Here is a 15,908-nt window from a genome sequence, read left to right as displayed (position 1 = left end):
TTCCTTACCTCACTTGCAAGCAGGCCCCAACTCACGAGCAGGCGGCGGGGTGTCTTTCTGAGTCAAAGGAACAAGCCAAGGGCAACATCAAACACCACCGGCTCCAGGAGAGGGTCACTGCTTCTCCTGCGGCCCCCTTTCTGCTCAGCCCCCCCCCCCCGACTTATTTATCTCTCCTCCTGATGCAGGATTTCTGGGGGCTTTGGCACGTGAGCGGCCCCTAGAGCCCTGCAACTATCCGAACGTTTTGCTTCCCTCTCCCCTTCCACTTTTCACAACAGAGGAAGAAGGAGGAGTCCCTGGCTGGACGGAGGAGACTGGGAAGTGGCTCCTTCCTGGGCCAGTTCTCGAGGGACAAATACAGCAAGCAGGCCCTGAAGGTGTCAGAGGTGCCCGAACCGGAAAACATTCTGCTAAAGTGAGCCTCTTTTCTAGTTCATTCATTTGCTGCACGTGCCAGCGTTCAGGGCTCTTTTTGTAGAAAAAGCCCAGCAGGAACTCATTAGCATAATAGGCCATACCCAACAGCAGGAACTCATTAGTATATTAGGCCACACCCCTGACAGCACAGCTCATTTGCATATTAGGCCACACCCCCATGTTACCAGAAGTGTGCTCATCCAGCCACACCCACCTTTTGATTCTTATTCTCTTTACCTTGTTTGTTGACAAAACCCAGGGCTTTGTTTTGGAGCAGGAACTCCTTTGCATGTTAGGCCACACACCCCTAATTGTAGCCAATCCTAATGAGTCTCTGCTGTTGGGTGTGGCCTATTATGCTAATGAGTTCCTGCTGGGCGTGGCCAACTTGGGTGCCAGCCGGAACTCCGTTCCTGCGCGTTCATTCCTGCCCAAAAATAGCCCTGCCAGCGTTGATGAATCTCCGCAGCCAGGAGCACCGCTGTATTATTGATAGAGCGCCAGCCACAATAGGGGTGAGGTACAACCGGTAAGGAAGAAAGGCTCTGGGCCAGCAAGGAGGAGGGAACAGGACCACAGAAAGCTGAAACTGAAGCAGGTCCAGGACTGCTCAGTGGCCAGACAGGAGACTTCAGGAATCCTGCGTGTGCCGCCGCTGCTGTTCCATGATGGAAGATGCCGTGCATAAAAATAAAGATCTCAGAATAGTAACAGCTGCTTTATGGCACATAGACCATTAATGGCAAGTCCCCTGGGTTCGAAAGATCCAAAGCAACACATTGATTTGGGTCCAGGAACTTAGGGTCTGGCTGCGTACCGCGCTCATTGCTTATAGCCACGTGAAAGCCAAGTTCTGACTTGATAATTCTGGCGACTTCTCTGGGAGAGAAGCAGAGATCACTGGACAAGACCATGGAGTCCCTGGATGCCTTTCTTCCCTGTTTTCTATGCTTACGTCTTGTTTAGCAGCTCATTTTCCTGAGTGGTTGAGAAAGAGCAGAGAGACCATTTGGTCCTAAGGAGAGATGATAAACATAGGAAAGCAACTAGGAATACCAGCCTCCAGTGAGACCTGGGGATCACCCAAAACTACAGCTCCCCTCCAGACTACAAAGATCAGTTCCCCCGGAGAAATTGGGTGCTATGGAGGGTGGGCTCTCTGGCATTGCCCCCCACTGAGGCCCCTGTCCTCCCCAGGCTCCATCCCCAAATCTACAGGAGTTTCCCAGCCTGGAGCTGGCAGCCCCGTCCCCCATCACCAAAGCAGGGGGGATCTGGCAGTGCAAAGAGCAACGGGCTTGAGGGAAGGTGGCCTCCAGTTTTCTGTGCCTGTCTCCAGGAGAGGCTCCTGAATCCTCAGGAGTCAGCAACTGGCTTACACGAGGCTACCAAACTCAGACTCCAGTGCAGATTCTTAAGAACAGACGTGATGCCGATGCACAAAGACCAGTCCGATCGAGAGTCAGGATGCCTCGTCCTGCACCAGTCTGTTTCTGAGCGCTTTTCAAAGGCAGCCCCGTATAGTGACCGTTGCAGGTTGACCCGGGGACCCAGGTAGGCTGCCCCCACTGGATCAGTTTCACGCAAGAGGCATCCGTTTCGCAACAATTCCAGATTCGCAAGAGCCACTAGAGACAGGGAACGCATGGTTTTGTTGAACAGGCAACCTTATTAGTCCTGACAAGAACCAGAAAGTTCACGCCATCCATTCAATACCCCGAGGGCCTGTCCACATGTTATTTCTTCTGATCTGCAGTTCTGTCTGTAGGCTCACGGCAAGCAGAGACTGCTTTGAAGCCCCTGCAGCTTAGAAAAGGGGGGATTTGTGGCTCATGATTAAACCGTGAAAAGATGTGGCCGGGATCTCTTTGAGCCGGCATCTTTTGATAAACAGTCCAATACTGGGGACTTCAACTGTTTGTCCCTACATGTCATTATGTACTAAAGCTTCTAAACGTTTGTACCATGTAGATGAATAGAAAGCCAGCCATCGCCACCCACACGCGCCCTTATGGCTATGCAAGAAGTGAGGCGCAAAAGAAAAAAAGTCCTCTCTTAATGCCCTCTTAGGGCTAATATATAGGAGACAAAAAAATAAGCCGATGTAGGAGTGTCGTGAAGGAGATTTTCTGCTTGGCAGGCCTAATGCTAGCCTTTTGCAAAGTGTCGAAATGCATCCCTGCCTTCACCTTCCAATGAAGAAGTTCAGTGCAGGACAATAACAGGTCAACAACCTGTTTCCCATAATGCTCACCCAAGTGCTACTGAGCTCTCAGAGACAGGCTATGAACTCAGTGGCCCTTCCTGGTTGGATCCTCCCACCGCCAAAGCATAAGAATAGCCCTGTTGGATCGAACTCAAGTTTCATTGTCCAGTATCTAGTTTCCAACAGTGGCCAGCCAGATCCCTCCAGAAAGCTTACGAACAGCCTGTGTAAGTTTTTTTTTTTTTTTAGGCCATCTCAGTAGGATTGTATCCCTCACTATGGGAAACTCTTGAGTCTTGACAGTTGACTGACCTGTTACCGATGTGACTAGAGCATAGAGGATTTCTCCCATTCCATGCCTTGATTGTGCTGGAATTTTGCTCCTTGATTCCAGTTTAACAAGGAGGGTTTGTAACATTAATCCCAACGGGGAATACACATTTTGGTACAGATCCTACTTCCTTCCATTAATTAGTATGTTTTCCACTCTCTGGGTTCTTTTGCATTCTTGTTTTCATTGCTTGTGCATCTCTATTGCTTTGGTTTATCTTTTTTTTGTTCACTCATGTTTTGCTCCCTCTAGTGGTCAATGTGACATTACAGCTTTGTACGTCTGGGAAAAAATCCTGCCACTTAAATCTGCAGGGAGAGATGCTGGACATAGAGTGATGCAGGGCTACTTTTGGGCAGGAACGCACAGGAACGGAGTTCCGGCTGGCTCCTGAGTTGGCCACACCCAGCAGGAACTCATTAGCATCATAGGTCACACCCAACAGCAGAAACTCATTAGGATTGGCTACATTAGGGGTGTGTGGCCTAACATGCAAAGGAGTTCCTGCTACAAAAAAGCCCTGGGTATTGAAAACAAAGTAAACAGAATAAGAAGCAAAAGGTGGGTGTGGCTGGATGAGCACACTTCTGGTAACATGGGGGTGTGGCCTAATATGCCAATGAGCTGTGCTGTCAGGGGTGTGGCCTAATATGCTAATGAGTTCCTGCTGGGCTTTTTCTACAAAAAAAGCCCTGGAGTGATGTAATACTGAACTGACCACTAGAAGGAGCAAAATGTGTGTGGAAAAGAAAAAAAAAACCCCAAAGCAGTAGGGACACACAAGCAAGGAAAAGGAGAATGCAGAAGGGCCCTCTGTTACCAAGCTGCATGCGTGCATTGATAAAACACTGCAAAAGAGCAACTAGGTGCGGTCATACGTATGATTGCTTCCAGTTTCTTTTTTGTACAGTGTTTTACTGATGAGCACATGCAGTCCTTCAAGTTAGTAAAGCACCACACCAAAGGGATCTTGATACAATTGTACATACATGTGCCAAGACTGCTTTTTGGCAGTGTTCTAGCAGTTCACATGAGTCACGTGGAGGAGGCAGGAAGGCGTGAATGAATGTACAGGCTGAAATATGTGGCCGAGCGCATATAGTGCCCTGTACAAAATTCAGGAATAAAAATGGAACGATGGAGGACCCTTAGTGTAACTTCCAGTTCAGAAACAAGACCGATCCGTTTAGAAATCCTTTAAGAGGGGAAGCGTGGCAATTTGGACGAGGAATGTCCCAGGAGCCCTCTGAAATGGTGGTGGAAGGTGCTGTCAAGGTGCGACTGACTTATGGCCACCCCATAGGATTTCCAAGGCAAGAGCTGTTCAGAGGTGGTTTGCCATGGCCTGCCTCTGCACAGGGACCCTGGACCTCTTTGGTGGTCTCTAGAGATGTGAAGGCCCGGAAAAAACCCGGAAAAATTCGGGGGGAAACTGGTTTTTTCCCGTTTTTTTCCTGAAGCCTTTTTTGTTTTTTCCCGAAAAATTGAAAAAAGAAAAGAAAAAAATTGATTATGGAACGTTTTATTTTAACATGATGAATAAATATTTTCCAAATCATTTCTGAAATATATATATATATGGTATCAGATTGATGTAATTTCTGTGCACTGAGGACAAGCAAGTCCTAGGTTACAAACTGAACTCTCCAATGCAAGAACAAGAGGCATTTCTTCCTTTAGGAGGTGCGATTGTCAGAAGAAAATTAAAAAGTTTCAGTTTTGTTTTTGCATGTGGGTGGGCATTCTGTAATAATTGTTTGGATACACTATATTTTTAATATGCTAGTTGTGATAATTTCATGCCAAGTAAAAATGTCCATAGTCATATTTTATGTTCCTAAAGTAACAGAATGACTTTCAATCTAGAGAAGACAAAAGAAATGCTAATGTAGCATTTTTTTCAATTTTTCCGAAAATTTCCGTTTTTTTCCGAGCTTCAAAATTTCTGGAAATTTTACATCTCTAGTGGTCTCCTTGTCCAAATACCAATCAGGGCAAACTCTGCTTCGCTTCTAAGAGCTGACAAGATTGGGCTAGCCCGGACCGTCCTAAATAGGACATGCGAAATGGCTCGCTTCTCACGGTGGACGTGTTCTTTTGCCTCCCAAGTTCTGAAGAATACATCGCAGCTCATTTGGCGCTGATTCGGAATTTCACTGATCGATTTGAGAGATTTATTGTACCCTGCCTGGTCGCAAGCGGTGCTATAGATGAGAAGAAAGAACCCGAAAACTTGCAGTACAGGTACAGGTGACGGGGCGGGAGGGAGGGAGGTCACGTCTGCCCGTCTAGTTATTGCATTTTTGTCCTGCCTTTCCTCCGTGGAGCTTCCGGTGGTGTGCCCCATTCTCCCTTTTCCATTTTTTTTTATTCTCACAACAAGCCTGTGAAGTAGATCAGGCTGAGAAATTGAGACAGGATCACGGTTCCCCCCAGGGACCTTTCATTGCAGCGTGGAGACCTGATTCTTTTTTAAAAATAGAATTGGGTGGGAGTTAAACGTAGTAGGGGAGAGAAAGCGGGAGCACAGAGACAAGATGTGTCTCCTCTTCATAACTGTCTGATTATTTAAAAAGGTGAATTGGCTAACACAGCTGCCCTGAGTGGAGTCACACCCTTCAGAGCCCATTGCCTTAGAAGAGCGTAACTTTGTTCAGCATTGCACTGTGAGCATCCGAACTGCGAACCGGGAGGGCTGTGATTTGAACCTCAAGTCTTCCAAAGGACTCATTTGGTAGCCTTGAACTAACTATTTTTTGTTCCAATCACAGTATCATCAGCAATCCATGTCTGTGAGATGCTTTGAACACACAGTGTTCAATATACAAATATATAGAGAGAGTTTCATTGTCCTTCCGTGGCACCCTCTTTGTGGTTGATTTCAATATATATAAATCAGTGAACTCACTGAGGAGATAATATTTATATTTATTTATTTATTTATTTAGAAGCAAGCTACGCTGGTGGCATCAAAGTCAGAACAATATTGGCTTTACTCCAAAACTGAAACCACCAAATAACTGTGTTTCCACCCCTGCTCCCCAGTCATTCTTTCACATTCTTGATTTGAGTCCAGTAGCACCTTTTTAAAATGTATTTATTTACATTATTTATAGTCCACCTTTCTCACTGGGACTCAAGGCAGATTACACCTTAGAGACCGGGGGGGGGGGATTTTTTTTGGGGGGGGGGGAAGGGTAAATAAGCTTTCAAGAGCCAAAGCTGCCTTTAACATTCTTGAGATCAGGGCGTTTTTTGTAGAAAACCCCCAGCAGGAACTCATTAGCATAACTGGCCATACCCAACAGCAGAAACGTATTAGCATATTAGGCCACACCCCTGACAGCACAGCTCATTGGCATATTAGGCCACACCCCCGTGTTACCAGAAGTGTGCTCATCCAGCCACACCCACCTTTTGCTTCTTATTCTGTTTACCTTGTTTGTTGTCAAAACCCAGGGCTTTTTTTGTAGCAGGAACTCCTTTGCATGTTAGGCCACACACCCCCAATGTAGCCAATCCTAATGAGTTCCTGCTGTTGGGTGTGGCCTATTATGCTAATGAGTTCCTGCTGGGCGTAGCCAACTCAGGAGCCAGCCGGAACTCCGTTCCTGTGCGTTCCTGCCCAAAAATAGCCCTGCTTGAGATCCGAAAAGGACCATTAGAGTGTCTCCCCTTTTATGTGTCTTGAACAAAAGTACATTTCCTGTTCCTGGAACAAGCACTCCAGTGGTAGCGGTGGCAGTGTTGTTGGTTTTTGGGGGGAGGGGTTGTGGTTATTGTAGTTATTATTATTATTACTAATATTTAATTTTGCACCCACAGTCCGTATAATACCTTGTACCTAGAGCTTCATTGTCCTTCCGTGGCGCCCTCTCTGCTGTTGCTTTCGAACAATGGGAGAAGCACCATCAACTTTGGCTGCATTGCTGTGGGTAGGAGACTTTTGGCAAGCAGGCTGTAGATCCTTATAAGCCTGGTTATTTTACGGGTTTCAGATTGGCATTTTAGGCCCTTCTCTTCATAGGTAGCTTTCTAAAGGAGGGTGTAAACCTAATACCTATCAAGTCCTTCCCCCCCCCCACAAGGGACTTTCCCTGTGGGTTGGTACGCTCATAATGTTCAAGCAAGGGGGAGTTGGCTGCTGGAATCTACATTGGCCCCAGGCTAATCAGAATTCATTCTCAGCCCAGGTCTGACACTTCATAAGAACATAAGAGAAGCCATGGTGGATCAAGCCAATGGTCCATCCAGTCCCACACTCTGTGTCACACAGTGGCCAAAACCCAGGGGCCATCAGGAGGTCCACCAGCGGGGCCGGAACTCCAGAAGCCATCCCACTCTTGCCCCCCAAGCACCAAGAATACCGAGCATCACTTCCCCAGACAGAGTCTTCCATCTGTACTTTGTGGCTGATAACCACTGATGGACCTGTGCTCCATCGGTTTATATCCAAATCCCCTCTTGAAGCTGTCTAGGCTCGTAGCTGCCACCACTTCCTGCGGCACTGAATCCAATGTGTTAATGACTCTTTGGGTGAACACGTACTTCCTTTTATTTGTTCTAAGCCTACTGCTCATTCTAAGAATCCTGGTTAAGAAGGAGCATTTGCTATTCTTAAGCACAGCCAAAGTCAGCCAGTGGAGAAGGAGATTTTTAGAGGGGGAAAGGCAGGTGTTGGGCTCACAGTCTCAACCCCTCTTCAAGCTGCATGTGGCTTTAACCATGTTCTTATAAATATGAGTCCCCGTGTTAACGGCGAAGGGCAGACAAGTCAAGATGCCATGTCTGGTTGACAACATGGGATCGCATTTGCCAGGACACTCTGTCTGCGGCTCTTGGAAGATCCTCATTCCTCCCGCTCAGTTCCTCTTCTACGTCAGTGTTGGGTTTCATGTCCCAAACACAGCAGCAAACGTGAATGTGTGCAGAGTGTAAAGTTCTCTGCACATCCCCTCTAGAGCATAGGACAAGTGTAGGCCAGTGGGGAGGGGGGAGAACAGGGTAAAATGTGTTGGGGGGGTTATGCCATACTCAGGACAGTTCATTTTTGGACCGTTCTTACGTGGGCTTTTTTTTTATATGGACACTCTGAAAATGTGAAACTCTTTCGTCCATCAGGGCACAGAGTTATGAAAGAACTCAAGATACAGAACATTTCCCAAGAACAACTACCTGTATCTTTTGCCAAATCATTTCTTCCTTTCCCTTCCCCGTCCCCCAAAATCACTTGCTGCTTGGTAGGTCTTTACAGCCACAATGTCAGGATTCTTAAGAGATCTTCACAAGTTCACAGTCTAATTAGGAAATAAGGATTTCAGAATGAAATAATGTGGTATGCACACACACACCCCATTACGTTCAACTGCCATGGCTTCCCCTGAAGAATCCAGGAAACTGTAGTTCGGTGGAGGGTACCAAGAATTCCCAGATATCCAGAATTCTCCTGTCCCATGCAGAACTAGTTTTCCAGGGAATGCAGAGGGAATGACAATTCCATCAGTTTATGTCTGCAGTATGAATACATCCATGAGGTATGTTCTCAAGGTAATTTCAGCACCTTCTGCTTCACGCATGGTGAGCTCAGTCATAGAAGTTTGGTGAAAGAAGATGACCAGATTTTTGTAAAGGACTTTGTCACTCAGTAACCATCTCGCCCAGCAGTTAGTGAATACCCAGCTCAAACCAGCCCAGTGAAATACAGGTGTCACCTATATGGAAGGGCCAAGGACAGATACCTTTACAGACCGAAATGCCCGAGAGAAAGTCCCATTCCTTTCTACACTCTACAAGCTGTAACTGTCTCTAGGTAACAGATTGTCAAAGCGGCTTCCTTTTTTGGGAAACGGTTGCTTTGGTTACCATTAAACTTGCATTTCCTTAAAGTGGTACTTCCCAGCTGGGATATTCCCTCTTGAGTCCCTTTGGACCCTTCTGGTTGTTGAATCCCGTTCGTATGCTTGAGGAAGGAGAATCCCGAGAGCTCAGCATCTCGTTCTGTCCAGAGGAAAGCAGAGCGGTGAGAACGTTAATTAATTTTATTTCCCCCCCATCCTTTGAGGTGGCACACTGGGGTTCCCCACCCGCCATTTTTTAAGGACCACTGAGCTTATGCAGCTGCCTTATGCAAACTTGGAGCTGTGGTGGCTCAAGTGGTTAAGATGCTGAACTGCAGGCTGTGGAAGGTCGGTAGTCCAGCAGTTCGAGACCCGAGTGTGCCGCACGACAGAGTGAGCTCCCGTCTCTAGTTCCAGCTCCTGCCAACCTAGCAGTTCGAAAGCAAGAAATTGCAAGTCAATAAATAGGTCCCACTTCGGTGGGAAGGTAACAGCCTTCCATGCGCCTTGGTGTTTAGTCATGCCGGGCACATGACCACGGAAGTGTCTTCCGACAGCGCTGGCTCTTCGGCTTTGAAACGGAGATGAGCACCGCAACCCTAGAGTCGGATTCGGCTGGCTTTTGAGCAAGGGAACCTTTTCCTTTACCTTACATGGGATATTAAAGGGGAAGTGCTTGCTCACGTAACTGTTCCATGTGCTTCTTCATCACGGTAAGTGTAAGCATACCAGCAGCATGTCTCCCCATTGGCAGGTGTGTTGACAATGGATGTACATGGGCCAGCATGCAAAGGTGCTTAAACATGATGGGGGGGCACATGACATTGCTGTACAAATGAGCTGTCTTTCATGTGCCCAGGGGCAGGCAGACGTTCTCACAAGCACAGGCAAGGCAGGCAAGCGTCAAGCCAAGACACTGTCAGAGCTGTTGAGCCCACAACAGGCAGAGCTGGACTGAGACTATGTATAGGAATCAGTGCCTGCTGACATCAACGGCTAGACCTTATCCCGCATTCTGCAAAGCCTCACAGGGGCTTCTAGTACCTTGTGAGCAGAGGAACGGCCCTGGGCAGCCAACCAGGTGCTCCACCCTTTGAACTGAGCTTAGCTTCCACTTGGGCTTTCTGCTTCTTGAGCTCCTGGAGCTGACTGTGAGGTCCCTGGCAATAGGCCAGTCTTCTAAGCAGCCCCAGTTTCTGACTCCTGCTCCTGCTCAGGGGCCATCTGGGCTTTTAGTCTGATAGATCCTGGGAGTCAAAGGGCCTGGGAACCACAGGGTCTGCCAGAGTTTCGACCTCTGAAATATCAAAAAAGGCCTGCAGCCAAGCCCCCACACTGTGCTAAGGCAGCCTAGACGAATGTCGTTTCTCCCTTTCCACGCGTCCTTCCCGACAAACACAAAGCTCTTTCTTCATAGTTCTGTGAAATGCTGGGAATCCGAAGCCAGAAAGCGACCCTCTCCATCACTTTGATCGGCGAGGGAGTGATCCCTTCGATCCTTTGCTCGGTGGAAGGAGACGTCTTCAACCTGGGCCATGTCGTCGCCAAGGAAACGGCCATTTCCACCTTTAAGGTACATCTCAGCACACCTTTGCTTTCAGGGGACAGCACAACTTCCTTAATACTTTTCAAAACTGTGAGTTGTCCCTTGGGAACATGCACTTCTGCTCATTCTCCTGAGTCATTGGAAGTCCAAAATTTGCTTGATCTTTGCTGGCACGGAAATCTCACTGCAAGGTGACCAACTCCTATAATTCTTCTGAGCTTCCTTTATAAGCGTGCCCAGGGCTATTTTGGGGCAGGAACGCACAGGAAAGGAGTTCCGGCTGGCTCCCAAGTTGGCCACGCCCAGCAGGAACTCATTAGCATAATAGGTTACACCCAACAGCAGAAACTCATTAGGATTGGCTGCATTAGGGGTGTGTGGCCTAACATGCAAAGGAGTTCCTGCTATAAAAAAGCCCTCCGTTTTGACGACAAACAAGATAAACAAAATAAGAAGCAAAAGGTGAGTGTGGCTGGATGACCACACTTCTGGTAACATAGGGGTGCGGCCTAATGTGCTAATGAGCTGTGCTGTCAGGGGTGTGGCCTAATATGCTAATGAGTTTCTGCTGTTGGGTGTGGCCTATTATGCTAATGAGTTCCTGCTGGGCTTTTTCTACAAAAAGAGCCCTGAGCGTGCAGGGGTTCACGATCTTGGGAAAGGACCCATGGATAAGGATAATGGAAAGGACCCGTGGATAAGGATGGCACAGCTCTGACCCTGCCTCGGTTTCTTTTGCAGATAGAGAATACGTCCTCCATAGCCCTGAAATTCTCCATCCTTCTCGAGTCTCTCTCACCAAATCGGGACAAAGAGCAGCAGAAGCTTCCCACTTTCCTCTCATCTCCAGGGAAAACGGATTTAGTGGGTAAAAATAGTTGTTCTCAGTGTTTTCAGTATGAAAGTGTTGGTAGACCTCCCTGACCAACAAGCATCAGGTATGGTGGTGCCTTAGACCGAGTGAGACCATCGGGTCTGTCTAGTTTGGTATTGTGGACTCTGGCTGCCAGCAGCTCACTAGCACTGCGCTCCTAAGCCAACTGAGGCCTTTCCAAGCCCATTGAAGTCAATGGGCTGAAGAGGGTAACTCTACCTGGGATTACACCGTCAGTTCTCAGGCCAAAAAGTCATTTTGTAGAAAAAGAGGTGCAGGAGCTCATTAGCATAACTCATTAGCATAACTCATTTGCATATGCCACACCCCCTGACATCACTGGAAGTGTGTCAGAAGGCAACACCCACCGCTCAGGCTCCACTGGACTGTTTTGGATTGCTAGCTGGGGGGGGGGAGGTGCAGATCTGTCCTGGCAGAGGAGGGAGAGCTTGTACCTGAATAAAACTTGGTCTTAAAGCTGCCACTGGAAAGTTTTGGACCGTGGGGCGGGGGAGCTCTGCAACTTACCTGGCTGCTTCTTGCTCTGACTGAGGGCTGCTGGGAGTACGGGGTGGGGATTGTTGCATATGCCCGCCCCCTGGGCTCTTTACTGCCGGAGCTCTGCTCCTGTGCGCTCCCGCAGGAAACGACCCCTGCCAACACCACACATTGAACCTCATACCTTGTGGATGCAAAGACACGTGCTCAGTTGCCGAAGCCCGGCCCCTTTTCCTACCTGTCTTACACAGAATTAGATTATTGGTCCGTGGAGCTCTGACTGCTATTGGCCCTACACCCGAACCTGCCATCCTTTAACTGCGATTGGATCACTGGTCCGTCTAACCCAGTATTGTCTGTTTTGACTGGCAACAGCTCTCGCCCGGCCCTGTTCCAAAGCAGCCATTTCTCAAGAAGAATCGATCTCTGTGACCAGGAGACCAGTTGTAGTTCCATGAGGTCTCCAGCTACCCCCTGGGGACTGGCCACCCTAGCCACACAGGAGGTGTCTGACCTTACTGCCTGGGTTCATGCCGCTACCTGCCAGGGTGAGCCCAAGAGGAGACAAGTCTAGTCTCCTTTTCTTGGGACAATGAAATAACTTTATCTACTTTACAACATTTGTATCCTGCCTTTCTGTCCTCACATGAGCCACCAAGGCGGCTAAAACATATGTGATAAAAATGCATTTTAAAACCATTAAGAGAAGAAGAAGAAGAAGAGAAGAAATTGGATTTATACCCCGCCCTTCACTCGGAGTCTCAGAGCGGCTTACAATCTCCTTCCCCTTCCCCTCCCCACGACTGACACCCTGTGAGGCAGGTGGGGCGGAGAGAGCTCTCTTGAGAACTGCCCTTGAGAGAACAGCCCTGAAAGAACTTGTGACTGACCCAAGGTCATCCAGCAGCTGCACGTGAAGGAGTGGGGACTCGAACCCGGTTCTCCCAGATTAGAGTCTGCCCATGTAACCACTACACCAACATCACCTCACCCCCCCAAAGCCCACACATCATTAAAGCAATTACAAACAGAGTTCAAATACATACAGACATAAAAACGGCAATGAAAACCTTGGTCAGGAAAGAGGGATAATTGGGAACTCCAAACAAAACCAAAAACCAAATCTCCGCCTACTGGCAGGAAACAGCAGTAGGAGGCAGACAGATCTCCCCGAGGAGAGAGTTTGGTGCCACGACTGAGAAGGCCCTTCTCCCAGGTTGCCACTCACCTAATCTCAGAAGATGCCCTGGGAGGAGATTATCTGCTCTCGCTTTGGCAGCCCTGGGAGGAGATTCTCCGCTCTCACTATGGCAGCCCTGGGAGGAGATTCTCTGCTCTCACTATGGCAGCCCTGGGAGGAGATTCTCTGCTCTCACTATGGCAGCCCTGGGAGGAGATTCTCCGCTCTCACTATGGCAGCCCTGGGAGGAGATTCTCTGCTCTCACTATGGCAGCCTTGGGAGGAGATTCTCTGCTCTCACTATGGCAGCCCTGGGAGGAGATTCTCTGCTCTCACTATGGCAGCCCTGGGAGGAGATTCTCTGCTAGGAGCAAGGCCCCGGAGGGAAGCATGTCTGCCTCCTTCCCTGACTGTAATGGTCCCATCGATTGCGGCTGGGAGCTGAAAGGAAAAGGGTTCTTTTAGCTAGAGCAGGACCCGGGTGCGATGGCCTCTTCTAGCCCTTCTGCCAACGCCCTTGTAAGAATAGGCCTCTGACATCTGGGCTCCCATTCAGGCTGTCGCATACAAATATGTGTTCAGCATCTGCCCTGAATTAGCAGCAGACCACTTCGTCGTTGTGCCACCTGGTTCTCTCAACTTCTGTTTTGTAGTTCATTTATAACGCTCATGAGCTTTGACAGCCAGCTCCAGGTTAATACATTTAATAAGCAGATTTTACCTGCTTTGGTGCAGGACTTGAGGATCCAAAGGACCCTTTGGGAAGCAGAAGAGCTTAAAAGAAGAGGAGGAGGAGGAGGAGATTGGAAAAGTAGCAGGAGCCTGGAGGTTCCTTGCCTGGAGCCAGTTTGGTGTCGTGGTTAAGTGCGCGGACTCTAATCTGGGAGAACCGGGTTTGATTCCCCACTCCTCCACATGCACCTGCTGATGTGACCTTGGGTCAGTCACAAGCTCTGGCACAGCTGTCCTTGAAAAAGAGCAGTTTGTGTCAGAGCTCTCTCAGCCCCACCCACCTCACAGGGTGTCTGTTGTGGGGAGGGGAAGGGAAAGGAGTTTGTAAGCCGCTCTGAGACTCCAAGTGAAGGGTGGGGTACTTTCCTCCCTCTGCCAGCTGACGTCTAATCCATCCCGCAGGTACACAGAACTACAGCGGTCTGAGTGTGTTCAGCGTCTCCCCAGTCGAAGGTACCGTTGGTGTCGGAAAGACCCAGGAGTTCACCATCACCTTCAGCCCCGACCACGAGAGCCTGCATTATTCCGACTGCCTAAAGATCATGCTCTTTGACAAGGTGAGACTGCCTCTGGGTCTGTGGCACGGAGAGCTGAGCGCCGGCTGGGGATATGGGCAGATGGGTCTGCTAGCACGCGCTCTTTGGGTATCTAAGCACCAGCCCCCTTTTGCTCATCTCTTCCCCTTCTGACGACTTGGAGTCCCCAGCTTCGTCCAGCCTTCAGATGCTTCTAAAACGCTGAAAGTGGGTAGTGTTTGCGACCCCAAAATGGCTGCCAGAGAGTAAGGTCAAATCACAGAAGGGTGGGCGGTGTGACTGAGAATGCCGCTGCTGAACAGGCATTCCCTGCACACAGGATGTGGAGTAAACCCAGGATTGGCCATTTGCTTTGGGGGAGGGGCGTGGCTTGGTTTCAGCGTCCAAAGGGAAGGGATTGTACCCTGCATCCCCCGGGGCTGGGAGAGGTGTGCAAGCCAGAGACGTAAGGAAATCCCTGTCTGTAACCCAACTAAGGGCGCACGGCTGTGGTGTGTCTGCCCAGGACACACTTCCCTGATCAGGCAGCTGGTTTGGAAGGACAGTTTGCCAGTGGGTTTTTTGTTCCCAAGAAGTGAGTGGGCTCCTAGACACACATTGGTGGGTGCCACCCATGTTGAGGATTACTGTTATAAAGCATCGTGCAGAATCCTCATTGCTGTTGATGTTACATGAGGCGAGGGACTGAGTTTGGGGGAGGCAAAGTGCACGCCCCCTTGGGCTTCAGCTGGAAGGGAAAGGATTATCCCTCTCTAACCATGGGGATCTGCAGCACTCCTTCCTCCTCAACCTCTCCCTGTCTTTTGGTTTGGTTGTGGTGGTTAGGAATGGTGGACTCTAATCTGGGAGGACCAGGTTTGTTCGATTCCCCACTCCTCCACATGCAGCTGATGGAGTGACTTTGGGTCAGTCACAAGTTCTGTTGGAGCTGTTCTCTCAAGGGCAGTCCTCGAAAGAGCTCTCTCAGCCCCACCTACCTCATAGGGTGTCTGTTGTGGGGGAGGGGGAGGGAAAGGAGAGTGTAAGCCGCTCTGAGACCCCTTTGGGTAGTGAAGGGTGGGGGTATAAATCCAATCTCTTCTTCTTTGTTCTTCCTATTAGTGCCGTAGGTTAAAATCTACAGGATGTATAATTGCATTTACATATATTTACATATATTTACATATATTTACATATGCGGTGGCTCAAGTGGTTAAGACGCTGAACTGCAGGCTGTGGAAGGTCGGTAGTTCAGCAGTTCAAGACCCGGGTGCCGCATGATGGAGTGAGCTCACATCTCTAGTTCCAGCTCCTGCCAACCTAGCAGTTCGAAAGCAAGAAATTGCAAGTAGATAAATAGGTACCACTTCGGTGGGAAGGTAACAGCGTTCCGTGCGCCTTGGTGTTTAGTCATGCCGGCCACATGACCACGGAAACGTCTTCGGACAGCGCTGGCTCTTCGGCTTTGAAACGGAGATGAGCACCGCAACCCTAGAGTCGGATTCGACTGGCTTTCGAGCAATGGAACCTTTACCTTTACTATAGAATCTTGCAGTCTGCATACATGACCCAAAAGAGAGTATAGAACCAGCAGCACCAGAAAGTGCTGTAAAAGGCATGAAACAGGGAACATATATGGCCGTCCAGACACAACCATTTCCTGTCTCTGGCCCAGGAGGAGAAGCTGAGTGTCTGCTACCTCCGAGGACAGGCTGCTGCTTCCTCTGGCACCCTCCCCTCTGCTCCGGCCTCCACTTCCTTCCTCTCCC

The 15,908-nt window shown here is 49.1% G+C and overlaps 1 protein-coding gene across 1 annotated transcript in view; it reads left to right on the top strand.

The window, feature by feature from the left end:
- The window catches only part of CFAP74 (cilia and flagella associated protein 74), an 81,326-nt gene that overhangs the window by 55,860 nt on the left and 9,558 nt on the right, over positions 1 to 15,908 (top strand). The window contains exons 19-26 of the mRNA XM_015417948.1: positions 282 to 418; positions 5,067 to 5,201; positions 6,783 to 6,892; positions 8,079 to 8,134; positions 8,857 to 8,976; positions 10,212 to 10,367; positions 11,082 to 11,208; positions 14,027 to 14,181. Of these exons, the coding sequence (XP_015273434.1) occupies positions 282 to 418; positions 5,067 to 5,201; positions 6,783 to 6,892; positions 8,079 to 8,134; positions 8,857 to 8,976; positions 10,212 to 10,367; positions 11,082 to 11,208; positions 14,027 to 14,181 (996 nt within the window). The remainder of the gene's footprint in view (positions 1 to 281; positions 419 to 5,066; positions 5,202 to 6,782; positions 6,893 to 8,078; positions 8,135 to 8,856; positions 8,977 to 10,211; positions 10,368 to 11,081; positions 11,209 to 14,026; positions 14,182 to 15,908) is intronic.

The sequence above is a fragment of the Gekko japonicus genome, unplaced genomic scaffold (assembly GCF_001447785.1).
Source record: "Gekko japonicus isolate JY-2015 unplaced genomic scaffold, Gekko_japonicus_V1.1 scaffold893, whole genome shotgun sequence".
Classification (NCBI taxonomy): Eukaryota; Metazoa; Chordata; class Lepidosauria; order Squamata; family Gekkonidae; genus Gekko; species Gekko japonicus.
Note: the sequence above shows the minus strand (reverse complement) of the source record. Positions and strands in the feature narration are given on the sequence as shown.